The 15,397-nt window shown below is 43.9% G+C and overlaps 1 protein-coding gene across 3 annotated transcripts in view; it reads left to right on the top strand.

Annotated features, from left to right (window-relative positions):
* greb1l (GREB1 like retinoic acid receptor coactivator) overlaps positions 1-15,397 on the top strand; it is a 373,269-nt gene that overhangs the window by 257,165 nt on the left and 100,707 nt on the right. For all 3 annotated transcript variants that reach the window (XM_038809210.1, XM_038809211.1, XM_038809212.1), the window contains 5 exons: positions 2,529-2,705; positions 5,370-5,546; positions 7,645-7,797; positions 10,200-10,331; positions 12,418-12,576. In XM_038809210.1, coding sequence (XP_038665138.1) covers positions 2,529-2,705; positions 5,370-5,546; positions 7,645-7,797; positions 10,200-10,331; positions 12,418-12,576 — 798 coding nt within the window. The remainder of the gene's footprint in view (positions 1-2,528; positions 2,706-5,369; positions 5,547-7,644; positions 7,798-10,199; positions 10,332-12,417; positions 12,577-15,397) is intronic.

The raw sequence follows: 15,397 nt of genomic DNA, 5'->3' as shown, positions 1-15,397 counted from the left end.
CTGCAAATGGTGACATTTGAATTCATTAAAAATCTGTAATAAAAATTTCTAATGATGACCATGAAACCATTGCCAATTGTCGCAGAAACCCATCTGGTTCACTAATGTGCCGTCCTTACCTGGTCTGACCTACATGTGACCCACAGCAAACTTCACTTCGCCCGAAGGGAAATTAGGGTTGGGCAATAAATGCCCTTTCCAGGGACAGAAATATTAAGTTAAAACTATATTATTTCTAATGTTTACCAATAAATATATCATCCCTTAAAACTACCTTTGTTTTCCTAACAATAATAATCTTGGTGATTACAAAACTAGGAAATATTGAAAACTGTGAAGAGGATGTGAAGAGGATGTTTAGGGGTACAGGGAAAAGGCAGGGGAATGACACCAAGTCATGGTGCTCATTTTAAGAGCCATTGATGGGCACACAGTGATGGGCCAAATGGCCTCCTTCTGCACTGTACAATTCTGTAATTCAATGTTGTACCTGAGGTAAATTCTGGTGGATTGTAGCCTGTATGCGAATGTCATCAGAAGCTAGTGACCTGCGTTACTTTTGAGTGAGGACTTTTGTTATTCCCAACATTTGGTTGTATAAGAAAAAGAAACAGAAGGAAGACAGTGCAATCAGGTAATGTTGGTTCATTTTGTAGAAATTATTTAATTGCTGGAGATTACTGTTATTAATAGGCATTAAAAGGCGCCAAGAGTGGTAAAGAGCAAAGTTAGTGAAATGGCGAAAGTTAATTCTCAACACTACTGATAATAAAAAAGGAAAATAGATTATAAATTCATCTTGGTGAAAGTGTGAAGTGGGTGATAGTGAATTGTGTAAATTCAATATAATCTCCTTGCTATTCTACTCTATAGCCCCTTTGATAAAGCTCTGAATAATATATACTTTATTAACTACCCTCTCCACCTGTCCTGCACATATAAACCCAGGTCTCTCTGCTCCTGCACCCTTTTAAGAATTTGACCCCTTTTTATGCTGTCTCTCCATGTTCTTCCTACCAATCAGGTTGCGTAATTAGCCCTCTATTATACTTCCTATGCACACACCATTGCATGGCAAAATTTGGCTCTAACTCCATCTATAAGTTGTTGGTGACACAACCATGGTGGGTCGGATCTCGAACAACGATGAGTCAGAATACAGTAGGGAGATAGAGAACATAGTGGAGTGGTGTAACGACAACAATCTATCCCTCAATGCCAGCAAAACTAAAGAGCTGGTCATTGACGTCAGGAAGCAAAGTACTGTCCACACCCCTGTCTGCATTAACGGGGCCGAGGTGGAGATGGTTGACAGCTTCAAATTCCTAGGTGTGTACATCACCAAAAATCTGTCCTGGTTCACCCACATCGACGCTACCACCAAGAAAGCACATCAGCGCCTATACTTCCTCAGGAAACTAAGGAAATTTGGCATGTCTACACTGACTCTGACCGATTTTTACAGGTGCACCATAGAAAGCATCCTATTTGGCTACATCACAGCCTGGTATGGCAACTGCTCGGCCCAAGACCGCAAGAAAATTCAGAGAGTCGTGAACGCAGTCCAGTCCATCGCACAAACCCGCTTTCCATCCATTGACTCCATCTACGCCTCCCATCCATTGACTCCATCTACACCTCCCGCTGCCTTGGGAAAGCAGGCAGCATAACCAAAGACCCCTCCCACCTGGCTTACTTACTCTTCCAACTTTTCCAACGGGCAGGAGATACAAACGTCTGACAACTCACACGAACAGATCAAAAATAACTTCTTCCCCGCTGTTACCAGACTCCTAAACGACCCTCTCATGGACTGATCTGATTAATACTACACACTACACCCCTGTATGCTTCACCCGATGCCTGTATCTATGTATTTACATTGTGTACCTTGTGTTGCCCTATTACGTATTTTCTTTTCATGTACTAAATGATCTGTTTGAGCTGCATGAAAGAAAAATACTTTTCACTGTACCTCTGTACACGTGACAATAAACGATTCCAATTCTAATTCCAAATTGCATCACCTCGCACGTATTCGCATTGAACTTTATCTGCCCACTCCATCAACTTATCTATGTTCTTATGAAGTTCTACATTATCCTGTTCACAATTTATAATACCTCCAAGTTTTGTGCCATCTTTGAAATTGACCCCATGCACATGAAGATCGAGTTCATTAGTATTTCTACATTCTGCCTGATTTTAATTTTCCCTGAAACCAATGGAAAGAAGAATTGAGTGGAGTGCAAGAGAGGCTGTAGATTTGCCAATGCCCATTTTGTGCTACCATCTAAGATAAATTTATGTCACAATGTTTCTGCAAAAATAGTTGTGTTTTAAAGAGTTTTTCATGCCTATTACTCAAATACAATAACCATAACATTCCAAAGCTGTTGTTAAGCAAAGTCTTATCTTCACTTGTAAGCAAGCCTTTATTTAATTTTATTTTGTTGATGTTATTTTGAAACATTGTTCAAGTCAGCCACATTTTGCAAATTAATAATTATGATTTTGCTTTAATTTAGGTTTCTGCCAAGCTGGCAAAGACCTGCGTCTGGTATCGCTCTCTTCAGAACAAATTGACATTCCACCAGGCTTTGTGCTGGTAGGAGCCAAGTCTCCAAATCTCCCTGAGCACATTCTGATCTGTGCAGTAGATAAACGATTTCTGCCAGATGACAATGGAAAGAATGCACTTTTAGGTGAGGAGTCTCTTATTTCAGACAGTACGTTATTGGGAGTGTGACAGCACAATTTTCAGTTAAAATTTAAGTTCCCTTTCTGAATATACTACATTTGTGTAAATAGCCACTAAAAGGATGATGTCACAGTCAGACAGTTTTCGGATTTAAAAACTTAGGACAGTACCTTGTTTCGTTGAGAATCGGCCCGGCTTAAAATAACCCTTTAATTTCTGATGGGGAGGGGGCAGCACGGTCATGGAGTGGTTAGCACTGCTGCCTCACGGCACCGAGGTCCCAGTTTCGATCCCAGCTCTGGGTCACTGTCTGTGTGGAGTTTGCACATTCTCCCCGTGTTTGCGTTGGTTTCACCCCACAACCCAAAATTGTGCAGGCTAGGTGGATTGGCTAAACAAAATTGTCTCTTAATTGGAAAAAACGAATTGGGTAAATTTATAAACAAAAAAATTAAATCATTTCCAATGTGGAGGCTTCTTCCACCACCAAAAGGGTGTTCAAAAGGGGCATGTCAATGGATGTTTTGGCCTTCGGATGATAAACTTGCTGATACTGTTTCTCTCCTTGCTGATCGCTCTCTACGAATGTTAATTCATAAGAATCAATCTGTCCTCCCTTAGGCTGCTATGAACCTATTAGAGTGCCTTCGTGTTAGTCAGTAGTGAGTAAGTAGCAAGGGTAGCACAATGGTTAGCACTGCTGCCTCACAGCGCCAGGGGCCCGGGTTCCAGTTCGACAGTGTGGAGTTTGCACATTCTCCCAGTGTCTGCGTGGGTTTCCTCCATTGACTCACCATTGGTCGACGGCAGGACATTCTGATTCCGCCATTGTCAACGGGGTTTCCCGTTGAATCCCCTCACAGCCGGGGTTCCCCTCACAGCCATGAATTCCATGGTGGGGGTACGCCGATGGCGGGACCGGAATACCTCGCCGGCGTGAGCAGCCAGAAAGTTTCGGCTACTGTGTCCCGTTCAATTTTAACTTAATACTCGACCTCCATAGTATCCCTACGCACCAAAAATCAATGTTACTATGGTGCATATGCCAGAATATATATTTCATGATTTATTCTTGCCAATTTGTTCAGCCCAGAATGTAAGCAAACCATTAAGCAAGCAGCACCTGCTGTTAGTTGGGTTTCCCCCTGCTTGTTTAATTGTCAAGATATTTTGTGCTGAAAGTTGCTGGATATGCAAGATGAAAACAGTGCAGTGCCCTCTACAGAGCTTCTGGGATCTGAGGGAAAAGGACAAACAACTGTGTATTTCTGGATCCAGATTGTTGCACTGAGATGAACAGAGTAAGTTCTGAGCAGGGCTGCTGTAAGTTAGAATTGTGAATTCAACGTTAAATTAACCACAGAAAAAGAAACAAGGAGAGGAAAAGAAAGATTGGATTAAGAGAGTAAAAGGTAAACCAAAATAAAAGTTTAAAAATACTTTTTTCAATTCTCCAGCAAGTAATATGTGAAGGAATGAGACTCTATAATTAACCTTCAATGACAGGAAGGTTGATCAGCAATAAGTAACCTTGATGATGTTGTTAACAGAGTGATTAGATTGAAATTTGCACAAAAATAAAGGTGAACTGGTTAGCCTCAGTGTTAGTTTAAACAAATTTTTTTTGGGGTCTTTAAATTTTTAATATGTCCACCCATTTAATTTTGATCCTATTCGATTCTATGTCCACCTGATGCTGGGTCCCTCAATCAGGCACCGAGCACCATTAAAAAAAAGTATACTGCCCTTGGAAGCCTACAAGTAACCCCGACAGGGTTTGCTTTTCGGTTCCTCCACTGTCGCTGAGTGAATACTTGGCATGAAGTGCTTACTTAAGAGCCTCAGTTGGTGGCAGGGGAGGAAGATGGCCCACGGGCCTTCAGCCACAGGCTCAATTGTGGCAGAGTTTAAAGTTGCAAGGTCCCCACCCACCACGCTCCTGTCCAATAAAATGCACACCCCCACTGCCATTATCACCAAACCAATCATGGGGGAGGACATTCAATTCTGTCCAGGCAGATTGAAGTTACACTGGAGAGTGAGCATAATTCTCAATTGAAATTCGGGGTGCAATTTAATTGAGCTCGCTGGAGTGGGCCTCTTGAAGCCACCCAGCGACCTGTATCTGGTTTGGCTCTGACCTCGGTGAGGGGGTCTGGCATTGAGAAAGTGGAGGGCCACTGAAAGCCACCCTTGCGACCTCTTCCTGACCCACTCACCTGTGTCCAGAAATCTAGTGGAGATCCTTAGGCTTGGATTCCGATCATTACTAGAAGCAGCTACTGCTCCTGGTGGCACTGTCAATCACTGAATGGCCAGCAGCTCTTCAGCAGGATTTCTTCCTCATTGACTGTGTGGAAGGCCTCATTTGGCCAGTGAACATTGAGCTTCTCGCACAGAAGCAACGCAGAGCTCCCACCAGTTTTCCAACCAGTCGGGGGGGGGGGGGGGGGGGGGGGGGGGGGGGGGGGAGGAGGGAGAGGGAGCCCATCACTGGAACTAAATTCTGGAGCTTGTTCTGGTTCCTGATTTTGTAAGATTGGCATATGGCTGTGCAGTTGAACTATTGAGATACTGAGAATGTCCAAATCAAACAACATTTCTCTCTCTGAAGCTTAGTCCTGTCCATTCTCACCATCTGCTCTTGCTTCTGTTGTTATAATGGCAGGTTTCTCGGGGAACTGCATAGGCTGTGGGGAAAAAGGATTTCGGTATTTCACTGAGTTTTCCAATCACATCAATTTAAAGCTGACAACCCAGCCAAAGAAGCAGAAGCACTTAAAATATTACCTGGTCAAAAACTCTCAAGGTGTCTTTTCCAAAGGACCACTGATTTGCTGGAAAGGTAATTAAAATCAGTACAGAACTCCAGTGATGTTGACACTTTCTCTATGTGAACAGTGATTTTCAGATTATATTCCTAAATGTTTCTTCGTGTCTCTTATCAATTTTTTGAATTTTTAAGTGTGATCCTATATTCATCTCAGCTCTTCAGTAAAAATAGAGTGGAAAATAGTATTTATTTTTACTAACTGGATTATTTAACCAATAACAATCTGCAACAAAAAAAATAAAGACAATAGATTGTAAGCAGTTTAGAAATTTCCTCAGTTATATGTGGTAGTGTGTATAAATAATGGGTTTGTGATCTTGCTTACAATCTTGAACTCTAGCCTGAAACATTACGAGAATAGATCCTACAAATGTTTTCATTGCCTACATCGTTTACAACTATAAAGTTGAAACAGCAATTTGTTCCGAGACTGTTTGCCAGAATGAAAAGGGTAGATTTTCATTTGTCTAAATCATTGTCTTGGGGGAATGCAGAGCTGAAGTTCAAGTGGGAGGATTTCATTGAGTGCTCATGACTTTCCTTTTGTTATTTTATCTGGAAGGTGTGTGTGATTGCCTGCCATTTGTTTCCATAGTGACAATGTGTTGGAAGTATACTCTCAACCCTAAATTGTGCTTGTTATGTGTGATACCACAGTGATAATGGTATGTGAGGGGGATGGCTGTTTGGCATGTACCTAAGCCACTTTGATTGATCTGGCTCTCATTCCAGTAGTTGAGTCTTGAATTTGAAATGGCAGAGTTTGTCAGTACATCATACCTTTTAACAGTGGAGTGAGCATTTGAATCGGGCTCAGAAACATGAATAACAATGTATTTTCTTGGATGGCCATAAAGATCCAGGTGAAATGAGTCTTGAGTGAGCACTGGCCCTGAAAATCTCGGGTTGGGGAAAATTGAATTCCTTTACAGGATCAGAAGTTCCTGATGTGGCTGACGTACACCAAGGTTCCATTGTAAAAGCACCCAGCTTAATTCCTGTAAGAAGTCTTACAACACCAGGTTAAAGTCCAACAGGTTTGTTTCAAACACGAGCTTTCGGAGCACGGCTCCTTCTTCAGGTGAACCTGAACATTCACCTGAAGAAGGAGCCGTGCTCCGAAAGCTCGTGTTTGAAACAAACCTGTTGGACTTTAACCTGGTGTTGTAAGACTTCTTACTGTGCTCACCCCAGTCCAACACCGGCATCTCCACATCATAGCTTAATTCCTGTTCATGTTCAGGTGGTGCTAAAGAAGCAGCCACTCATCTAGGAGCAGCTGCATGCAAACAACTGAGTTAGAATGGATCGAAGCTGCCCACCCTAAATTCTGTGACTTCTGTCCTTTTCTACAGCAATGGGGATAGGCATCACCATTGAAAAGGCACAGTTTTCCAGAACTGATTCATTAAGATGGAAGTATTTAGTGAAAGGGACACTGCTGAACTGAGATTGCTTGTGGTTACTGTAATGATATGTATATGTGTAGATAACTAAAGGGTTAATTACAACATCTAACTGTAACACTACCACTAGAGGGCACCACTATAAGTATCAGCACCCAGAGGATCTTGGTCTCTTTCAACCCAGGAGTGTAATGTACGATAGATAGATCAGAGCATAGTTAGCATGTATAGCTTTGAATCAGTTAATACATTAATATATAATTACTTGATTACTAGTGATAGTTCTGTAGAGTGTCGAACTCAATTATAATTAATCATTACTTAATAAATTAGTTTGCTTTAAGTTGAAGACTCGTGGTTTCTTCAGGATCAGACGTTCTGGATATGTAACGATACATATTACTAAACCCAGTATTATAAAAGTTACTATGGTTATAATTTGAGATTCACTATAATTTATTTTGATTGTTATATGAAGATAGTAGAGAGGCCATAGCGAGGTCGAGAGAAGCATTCGCAAGATTTCAAGCTAGGTGCCATCAGTGTTGATATGGAAACGGACTCCACTTCGACGTAACTTTGTGACTGTTCACTGTGCGTCCTTGATATAATTTTAAAACATATAGCATATGTGTGGTAGTGAAAAGCAATCAGCCTGACCCTGACTTAAAAAAAAAAATTCACTTCCTTTGAAACGTTCTTAGAATGCCGGACTCGTCAGTCACCGAGCAGTCATTCGTCTGCACTACCCTCTGCCAAGCCGGTTGTTGCAGTCGTGGGAGCTGCTGCGCCATCTCCAAACATTGACACAGTGTCATCTAGTGGTTACAGTACTACAGTTGCCAGCTCTCAGACAGGTAGGTTTTTTTGTTGCTGAGGTCGTGGATCCAAAATCTGGTATGTAATGTGAAGCATTTAAAATGATTAATGCAGTCAAGCACTTCACTATATGGTACTAACTGGTGCCCTTTACCGTGGCACCTTGGATTTATCAGTATTATTTTGTGACATATGCAAATGAGAACAGTAATCTGTTTCACAGTTAAAGAGCAATCAAGAATATTTTTCCATATGAAAAATAATTCCTTTCAAAATTATTGAAACCTATACACTTTGTCAAAGTGAGTAAGACTCCCTCTTTTTGAGGGTACATTCACCATCCCCATTGTTCTAATTCACATGTGGGAAATACTGAAGAATTGGTGCACCAGAGTGGCACCCTGATGTGAGCGTGGATTCAGTACGTTGACCAATGTTCCATCTTTTATTCGGTTTCATCCAGCATGCTTGAGCCAAGCAAATTAACTGCAGCTAGATCGCTGCCACACTGCTTTCAAATTGACCACTAAGCGTTTTGTCAGAATAGCCCTAATGAACTATTTTTCTACTTTTCTCTATGCCCCTGCAGAGAACTTGCCCTCCACTCAACATTTCCTTATAGTAAAGTGGCTGAGATTGAAGCCTAGCGTAGTTCACCAGTCGAAGCTTGCATCTTCCTACTGTGGGGTTCAACTACCTGAGGATTGAGTATGCTCCTCCATTTCTCTCCATCCACGGCACTGTCTTATGTGGGTTACGCCTCAACTGGTTTCCCTATGGGACCCTAACTTAAGTGGCTATTCTTCATGAACAAGTTTATCTTAGAGAAGCTCAGGCAAGCTATAATGCCTAAATTGCTGCTTTGGTCAAAATCAGCTAAGTCAACAGTGACCAAGAAAGGATGGGAGCTTGGCTTTTTCCAGGTTGATATGGCTCAGATCCACAGTGGGAGCCACTTTTAACTAGTGTAGGAGTCATTTAACAGTGTTGCAACTGGCTACTTTATTGTGATCCTTGATGCAAGTTTTTTGGTATTTCATATTTAGTGCTTACCATTGTGGAGAGGTGGAGAGAAATGATAATTTAGCATGAGGGACAGATGGAGAGAGAAAGAGGAAAATGTGCACATATGTGTAAAATTATATTGTAATGTGCAATGCCATTAGTGGTGATGTAAAATGTGTTATGTCAAAAACACATTCACAGAATGAATATCAGTATATTTATTTAAATGTTCCCTCTATTTTTGTGCTAGAATTGGATATGTGCAACTTTGAGGAAATAGTGTCTGCTTAGGGAGGCGGCGGTGTAGTGATATCATCACTGGACTAGTAATCCTGATATGCAGGATAGTGCTCTGGGGACCAACCATGACAGACAGTGCAATTTGAATTCACTAAAAAATATCTGGAATTAAAATTTGTAACGATGACCATGGAACCATTGTTGATTGTCATAAAAACCCATTTGGTTCATTAATGTCCTTTTAGGGAAAGAAAAGTGCCGTTTGGATCTCCAGCAATGTGGGTGACTCTCTGAAACAGTCCAGCAAGCCATTCAGTTCAAGGCAATTGAGGATGGGCAATAAATGCCTGCCCAGCCAGTGACATCCACATCCCCTCAAAAATAAAAAAAGGAACCTTCCAGATATAGGCGTCATTTCATTACTTGTGACTACAAATAATTTGAATATGATTCTGAAGGGACACTCATCAAGGGGAAAACAACAATTTATACTGTATGTAAGAATGTGCTGATTGATTATTGGATCACTATTAATTGGGGATACAACTGCTGCTCTACTGAGTTGAGCACCTGTTCTACATATTCGCCGGGTTGGAGAATCGCCGGGGGGTGACGTGAATCCCGTCCCCGCCGGCTGCTGAATTCTCCGGCCCGCGATGGGCCGAGTTCCCGCCTGTTTTTGCCGAGTCCCGCCGACATAAATCAAGGTAGGTCCCTACCGGCGGGACGCAGCTCTGTGGCTGGCCTTCGGTGGGGGGGGGGGGGGGGGGGGGGGGGGCTGGGCAATCTGGCAGTGGGAGCACTCTATTCCTATGTGCCGGCCGTGTAAGTCTCCGCAATGGCTGGCACGAAGGTGAACCCCCCCCCCCTGCGCATGCGCGGGGATGACGGCAGCAGACGGTGACGCTCCCGCGCATGCGCGGACCCACGACAGCCGGCGGAGTCCCTTCGGCCCGGTGCCAAAGGCCTTCGACGCCAGCCGGTGGGGCACAAACCATCCCAGCGCCATCCTAGCCCCTGAATGTGTGGAGGATTCCGCACCTTTGGGGCGGCCCGACGCCGGAGTGGTTCCCACCACTCCACTGAGCCATTTCTGCCCGCCCCTCCAATTCCCGGAGAATCCCGCCCCTCATCTTTACAGATCTCTTTGCCACAGTGCAGAGTAGAAGTAGTTTAAAATATTTGTACTTTGCAGAATCAACATTTAGTCTTGGTCCAGCATCATCTACTGCCAATTACCCAGGATGCCAGGACCTATCCAGGAGTGGAAACATCGCAAAACCTCTGGCTCTATCCGTGCAACACCATGGGAAACCTCCAATTACAGGTAATTTTTCTGCATTTCCCTCTACTTTTCTTCATCTATGGGCCATTCTTTAGAACAGCTTTCTACCAACAGGGACCATTAGCACACCTATTATGAGTCACCTACCGGCACTGCTGTTGGGTCAGCACACATGAGGTTTGTGAAAATTATCGAGAGTCACTCATTTGCAGAGTTGCACTTGACTTTCTGGGGATGTATGGGATCTTCAGACCCAGGACACCGAAACAAGCTGTCAACCTAAATCCTGGGCTGTATTTTACGTGGTGCCCTGTTCCCTGCCCCTTCCTTAACTAAGACGTCAGTCTGGAGCCCACCACGAGAAAACAGCCTGTCTTGCAACCATTTTACGCTTGGTGGGATGTCAATTGTCTCAGGGCATGACTACGATCCCCATCAAGGGAGGAGTTCCCACCTTCGGGAGCTGCAAACCAGTCCCATTGGCCAGCACTGTGTCATTTCAGCTGCGCCTGGTTCAAGCAGTAGCTGCTGCTGGGACTAAAGGCAGTTCCCAAAGAAGAGGAAGTTATAGAAGACGGACTTCAGGGAAGTTTGGGTTATTGGCTGGCAGGTCTCAGTGAGGTGGTTTGAGGGGTTGAGCCTGAGACCAGTGGGAGAGTTTAAAGGGAAGAATATGACATTGGAGGGAACACATGGAACCCCCAAAAGAGACCCAGTCAACCCAGTAAAAGCTGCCAGGCTACCCGCTTGGTGAGGGTCTCACCCTGCTAAGGATAACAGCAGTGGAAGAGGGATGAGGCACTTAAGTGGCCATTAATTGGCTACTTAAGGGACTTATTCGGCCCAAGGTTTTGGGGGGGGGGGGGGGGGGGGGGGGCAGGAGGCACCTTGTGTCTCTATTACTACTGCCATAAAATGGGAGACAGTCGGGGACAGAGGGCAGAGCTCCCAACTTTCTTTGATTCAATGTGTTCACCATGCTCCTCATAAATTGACCTTAATGGGCCTAGGCCTCACACATGGCTTTCTCAGTAAAAAGGAAGTGAAATGAAAATGAAATGAAAATGAAAATCGCTTATTGTCACAAGTAGGCTTCAAATGAAGTTACTGTGAAAAGCCCCTAGTTGCTACATTCCGGCGCCTGTTCGGGGAGGCTGGAACGGGAATTGAACCGTGCTGCCTTGGCCTGCCTTGGCTGTTTTAAAAGCCAGCGATTTTGCCCTGTGCTAAACCAGCCCGCCTAATCTAGTAATCTCAATCCAGGGATCAGGAAATATATATAAACGCCTTTGAAAGGGTGCAGAGAAGTTTTATCACTATGTTACAAGGAATGAGGAACTTTATTTTGAGGAGAGGTTTGAAAAGTTAGGACGGTTGTCCATGCACAGACTGAGTAGAAATTTCAGGATGCTGGACGGTGTCAATAGAATAGATAGAGAGATCTGATTCTCTCTGGCAAGCGGTGAATAACCAGAAGTCATACATTTAAAATCATTGGAAGAAGACCTGGAGGGAAGATGAAGAGAATTATTTTTACTCAGAGTTGACAGAATCTGGAATACACCTGAAAAGGTGGAAGCTGTTTCCATACATAACTTTACTAGTGAGTTGGGCAGACAGTTGAGGATGTGAAAGTCATATAGAGTTTTGGGAAAAAAAGTGAGGACATGGCCGTAAGCATGACAGCTCTTTCAAAGAGCCAGCACAAGCATAATGGACTGAATGGCCTCTTTCTATGCTATAAGAGTCTACGTCTCCTCAGATTTATCCTTGTACTATCAAGGTGACATTCGATTTAGCATCCACAATTTCAGCAAATGCTTTTCATTTCACAGACAAGAAATATAGTTTATTTCTCAGGTAGCACCCATCAATGCTGGTAAGTGAGATCTAGTAGCATGATCAGCAAAAGGGAATGTTAAATATTGGTATCAAAGCAGGACAAAGGAACAACCCCAGTTTCACATTGTCATCGGGTCACTGTACCAATGATTCCATTGTACCAATGGAGTAGATGCAGTCACACGAACATTGATGGATATTAATGAAATAGTAATTTGATCCAACCTCCTTTAAAACCTTTAAAATCAACCTTTCTTTAATAAGTCCTTATTTGTGTCTTCTATAGCCCCCTGTTCAAATGGTCAGTCACCTGGATCTGTGCGAGTTAATGGTAATGCCAATAGTAACGGGAATGGCGGAAAATCCAATCTTTTCAGTCCTTCTTTACCTCGGCTTCAATCTCTGTCAACATCAACAAATCCTGGCTTGGCCTCCGGAGATAACAGTAAGAGCATTTTATAATTCTCTGAACCATCTGTTATGAAAACAAATATAAGACATTGTGCTTGTGCTATATCATTACACCAATATTAATTTATTTTGGCATAGTAATGTTCCAAGTATGTCATGGATATTTCTGATCTTATCCATACCAATAGCGCTACAATCACCTTGAGGAGGGGGTGCCCCCTAATGCGCACAGGGCATTCCACCCAGGATGCATCCTCCTTCTTTCCCACTTTTTTTATCTCAGATGAATTCTATGAATGGATTCTATGATTCTAGGGTGATAAAGCAGACTCACCACTCTTGCCTGCCTGCCCACATCAACCCTATTATGGTGTGGCGTATTCGGGTCAATTGGAATGTTAACTAGTTCTATTGCTCATGAATGATTTAAAAGCTCCTCGTGCTCCCCCACCGCCTCCTCCACGTTCTGTATCGCCAGGCCTTGGGACTCCAGAATCTGCTCAACCCGCTCGATCCCAGATCTCAGCGGTTCCACCACCTTGGTTCCGCCACCACCATCGCTAACGATGACATCAATAAGTTCCATCCCACCATCAGACTCACCATGGACTACTGTCCAGAATCGGTTGCATTCTTCGACACACTCATCTCCATCAACGACGGTCAACTCAGCACTTCACTTTACCGCAAGCCCACGGATAACCTCACGATGCTCCACTTTTCCAGCTTTCATCCTAAACACATTAAAGAAGCCAACCCCTATGGACAAGCCCTCCGTATACACAGGATCTGCTCATATGAGGAGGAGCATAACAGACATCTACAGACGCTGAAAGATGCCCTCGTACGAACGGGTTATGGCGCTCGACACATCAATCGACAGTTCCAACGCGCCACAGCAAAAAACCGCACTGACCACCTCAGAAGACAAATACGGGACACAACCGACAGAGTACTCTTTGTTGTTCAGTACTTCCCCGGAGCGGAGAAACTACGACATCTTCTTCGCAGCCTTCAACACGTGATCGATGAAGACGAACATCTTGCCAAGGTCATCCCCACACCCCCACTACTTACCTTCAAACAATCGTGCGACCTCAAACAAACCATCGTTTGCAGCAAACTACCCAGCCTTCAGAACAGCGACCACGACACCACACAACCCTGCCATGGCAATCTCTGCAAGACATGCCAGATCATCGACATGGGTACCACCATTACACGTGAGAACACCACCCACCAGGTACATGGTACATACTCGCGTGACTCTGCCAACGTTGTCCACCTCATACGCTGCAGGAAAGGATGCCCCGAAGCGTGGTACATTGGTGAGACCATGTAGACGCCGAGACAACGAATGAACGGACATTGCGCGACAATCGGCAGGCAAGAATGTTCCCTTCCAGTTGGGGAACACTTCAGCAGTCAAGGGCATTCAGCCTCTTGATTTCCGGGTAAGCGTTATCCAAGGCGGCCTTCAGAACGCGCGACAATGCAGAATCGACGAGCAGAAACTTATAGCCAAGTTCCGCACACATGAGTACGGCCTCAACCGGGACCTTGGTTTCATGTTGCATTACATTCACCCCCCCACCATCTGGCCTGGGCTTCCGAAATCCTACCAACTGTCCTGGCTTGAGACAATTCACACCTCTAACTTGTGATTATTCCTCTCTCCAGTTGCTCCGTCTGGACCTGTAAAGACTTAATTAACTGCAAAGACTAGCATTCAAAGTATCATCTTGCATTTTTGACTTTGTCGATATATATATTTCTGGAACCTACCTCTTCATTCACCTGAGGAAGGAGCAATGCTCCGAAAGCTAGTGAATCGAAACAAACCTGTTGGACTTTAACCTGTAAGACTTCTTATTGTGCTCACCCCAGTCCAACACCAGTATCTCCACATCACAGATATTCTAACTCATTTTTAATAGGAGTTTCTCATTCTTATGTTTAACCATCTTTTTGGACTCCTGTTTTATAACTCTTGTTATTCCTGTGCCATCAATGTCCTCCCTTACTTTATTCTTCCCAGTGCCCCCTTACCCTGGTTTGTTTACTTTTAGGCTGCTGACATTTCTTGTAGATGCCTCCCCCCACCAGTCTTATTATTTTATAGCATTTTCCACTTCATAATTTACCCGTTCTGCTAAGGCATGGGTCCCAACCCAGTCCAGGTGGAACACGAGCCATCTGTACAGCTACTTCCTGATCCAGAACTTGTGAAAGAGAGAATCAGGCAGACCCCAGCCAATTGCAGAGAGTGGCTGCAGTGTGAACTGAGTAGGTTTGCTGAGAGAAGTTGCAGGTTGAACAACCTGAAGGAGCTGAGGGGAGGATGGCATTGGTCCTAGCAGTGAAAGGATGCAAGCTGATGTTAGGAGTGAGGATGAGAAGTGATATGGTGTATAACTGTGATTAGTGATAACAGTGATGCAGGGCTACAAAGCAGTGTAAATTGTGTGGAAGGAACAAGAGGGAGTGAAAGCAAGTACATTGCAAGAGATGGGCAAAGAAGGACCTGTAATAATCTGTCCTGATATGGTGAGTTCTGAAATATTTCCTGAAATGGATCAAGCTTGGTGGCATCATTAGGCCTGACTTCCACAGTCATCTCCACCAAGGGATTCCTGATTCCATAGAATCCACACAATACAGAAGAAGGCCATTTGCCCAATCGAGTCTGCATTGATCTTCCGGAAGTGCAGCCTACCGAGGCCCACTCCTCTGTCCTATCGCCGTAACTCTGTAACTCCACCTAACCTGCACATCTTTAGACTTAAAATCTTTGATTATGGTGCCAGGTTGTTTCTTCCACGTAGCACAACCCTCAGACTTTCACTGCACCTATC

The sequence above is a fragment of the Scyliorhinus canicula genome, chromosome 10, assembly GCF_902713615.1.
Source record: "Scyliorhinus canicula chromosome 10, sScyCan1.1, whole genome shotgun sequence".
Lineage (NCBI taxonomy): Eukaryota > Metazoa > Chordata > Chondrichthyes > Carcharhiniformes > Scyliorhinidae > Scyliorhinus > Scyliorhinus canicula.
This window is presented reverse-complemented; position numbering and strand designations above follow the sequence as displayed.